Source organism: Lemur catta, chromosome 2, assembly GCF_020740605.2.
Source record: "Lemur catta isolate mLemCat1 chromosome 2, mLemCat1.pri, whole genome shotgun sequence".
Lineage (NCBI taxonomy): Eukaryota > Metazoa > Chordata > Mammalia > Primates > Lemuridae > Lemur > Lemur catta.
The window spans coordinates 40,202,473-40,205,647 of NC_059129.1; the positions used below are offsets into that span (position 1 = coordinate 40,202,473).

Genomic DNA, 3,175 nt, shown 5'->3' on the forward strand with positions numbered 1-3,175 from the left:
TATAAGAAATAATGGGGATATAGAATCTCTTATGTTCTCGTGGATAGAGCTGGAACCCATTCTGCTAAGTGAAGTATCCCAAGAATGGAAAAATAAGCACCACATGTACTCACTAGCAAATTGGTTTCCATGATCATCACCTAAGTGCACATTTGGGAATAACACTAATCGGGTGTTAGGCAGATGTCGGGGGGGGGTTGGGTGTATACCTACATAATGAGTGCGATGTGCATTGTCTGAGGAATGGACACGCTTGCAGCTCTCACTCTAGGGGGTGGGGGGCAAGGGCAATATACACAGCCTTAACTTTTGTACCCCTGTAATATGCTGAAATAGAAATAAATAAATAAATGAGATAATATGTAAAAAAAAAGATTTAGCTAATGAAGTGAATGAAGAGTCAGTGTATGAATAAATGGAAGGATGAACAAATGAACAATTTTAAACAGATACTTGTTTATACTGTTCAATGTGACACGTATATAGACCTACAGGGTAAATTACTCATATAATTTAGTGTTTTAAAAAAGTGTGCTTCAGCCAACAAATTGTAATATTTACCATTTTCCCTTGCTGTTACACTTTTTAGCTTAAACTGTTCAATGACCAAAAACTCCCTTAGCCTAAGTCTACTATATTGCCCCTCTCATTCTATATGTATAGATGGTCAGTTCATAATATAGTTTATTAATTTATTAGAAATAGTTCAAATATTTAAAAAATGATACCCTCATAATTATTCACACACACATAAACAATCAAGTATGTTGAAACCACAGTCCATAATTTCCACATAACAAAATATACAATTTTAAAGATTAATGTGGTATTATTCAAAAAGTTTATCTCATGATATTTCAGAATTAAACAATAAAAAGCACAACAAATTTGGGGCTGAGCTATTCTATGTTTAGTGAGTTGTAGACCAAAAATAAATCACAAAGGAGCAGCTAAACCACCCTTCAAGATGGAAAAGACCCTCTGAGAAAAAAATTGCAGGACATGTGATCACTCTGTCATACCTCCCACTGTCACCCCACTATTCTCCTCACTACCCCTCTTACATCTTTGTTTCTGACCTTGTAGATTAGAGTGCTGAGGCTAGGTGTGACTGCAGTATAAAAGAGGGCAATGAACTTGCCTTGATTTTGGGAATTTGCTGATGGTGGCTGAAGATATATGCACATGGTTGTAATGAGAAAAAGAAATACAACCATAAAATGGGCTCCACATGTGCCCAAAACTTTCCAAAGCCCAGTGGTTGATTTCATTCTTAGTACAGCCTGGGCAATGGCACCATAGGAAGTGAGAATGAGGATGAGAACTATGAGAACAAAAACGGAGCTCATCACCATGAGTGTCAGCTCATTAGCATGAGTATCAGCACAAGATAGTTGCAGCAGTGCTGGAATTTCACAGAGAAGGGATCCACTTCGCGAGGTCCACACAGGGCTACACAGAAGGTAGAGAAGGTATGAAGTGCTGAGTCAGTAAAACAACTTAGCAAAGAAGCCACAGCCAACAGGTGGCAGAAATGAGGGTGCATGAGGACACTGTAATGCAAAGGTCTGCATACAGCTGCATAATGGTCATAGGACATCACCACGAGTATGACACACTCTGTGGTTCCCAGTGCGAGGACAAAGTAAAGTTGAATCATGCAGCCAGCAAAAGAGATGGTCTTTTCTGGGCCCCAGAGGTTGACTAGCAACTGAGGGATAGAACTGGTGGTGTAGCAGAGATAACAGAAAAGACAGGTTTGGGAGGAAGAAGTACATGGGAGTGTGGAGATGGGATTAAAGGTATGACAGGATGAGGATGAACAGGTTGTCTACCAGTGTCATCAAGTAGAATATCAACATAACCACAAAGAGAACTACTTCAATATGAGGCCAATTGGAAAATCCCATTAGAACAAAAAAGTCTTCAGAACTTGCATTTTTTTTCATCATTTTTTCTCCTGTACCTGAAGATTCAAGTACATAAACACAGAGGTTGTCCATGCATTGTTGAACTCTTGCAAACAGATTGGGAAGAAATGTATTCCTCTTATGCCATATGGCAGTAGAATTTTTAGTTTTCTTTTTATATTTCATTCAGATATTTGTCCTATTGTAGATACAATTGATAACTTCTCAAGTGACTAGTTCTTTTTATACATTCTTAAGTTAGCATTTGGATAAATGAAGACTAGATATTCCATAGGCAGAAAGACAATCTTCATTTAAAATATTTTTTATAAGCGTTCCTGTCTCTCCTCATCCACGCCAACATGTGTTGTTCTGGGACTTTTTGATAAAGGCCATTCTCATTGGAGTTAAGTGATATCTCATTGTGGTTTTGATTTGCATTTCCCTGATGATTAGATATGTTGAGCATTTTTTCATATGTTTGTTGGCCATTATTATGTCTTCTTTTGAAAAATTTTTATTCATGTTGTTTGCCCACTTTTTGATAGGGTTGTTAGATTTTTTCTTCCTGATTTTCCTGAGTTCTAAATACGTTCTAGTTATCAGTCTTTTATTGGATGTGTAGCATGTGAAAATTTTTTCGCATTCTGTAGGTTGTCTGTTTGCTCTCATGATTGTTTCTTTGGCTGTGCAGAAGCTTTTTAATTTGATCAGGTCCCATTTGTTTCCTTTTATTGTTGCTGTGATTGCCTTTGGTGTCTTCTTCATAAAGTCTTTCCCTAGCCCAATGTATATAAGAGTCTTCCCCACAGTTTCTTCTAGAATTGTAATAGTTTCACACCTAAGGTTCAAGTCTGTTATCCACCATGATTTTATTTTTGTTAGAGGTGAAAGGTGTGGGTCCTGTTTCAGTCTTCTACATGTGGCTATCCAGTTTTCCCAGCACCGTTTATTGAATAATGATTCTTTTCCCCAGAGTATGTTTTTGTCTGCTTTGTCAAAGATTAGGTGGCTATATTAGGATATATCTATTTCTGGATTCTCGATTCTGGTCCACTGGTCTGTGTCCCTGTTCTTGTGCCAATACCAAGATATTTTAATAACCACAATCTTGTAGTATAGTTTGAAGTCTGGTAAATTAATACCTCCCATTTATTTCTTATTACCTAAAATTGCTTTTCCTAAATGGGGTCTTCTCTGGTTCCATACATTGCGGAAAATTATTTTTTCTATATCAGTGAAAAATGATATTGGGAATTTAATAG

The 3,175-nt window shown here is 37.1% G+C and overlaps 1 protein-coding gene across 1 annotated transcript; it reads right to left on the minus strand.

The window, feature by feature from the left end:
* Window positions 1-1,031: 1,031 nt before the first annotated feature.
* On the minus strand, window positions 1,032-2,003 carry LOC123632046 (olfactory receptor 2J3-like). Its single transcript, XM_045542179.1, is given in 3 exon segments — window positions 1,032-1,420; window positions 1,423-1,744; window positions 1,746-2,003. Coding segments are annotated over 3 exon segments (969 nt in total).
* Window positions 2,004-3,175: the final 1,172 nt, after the last annotated feature.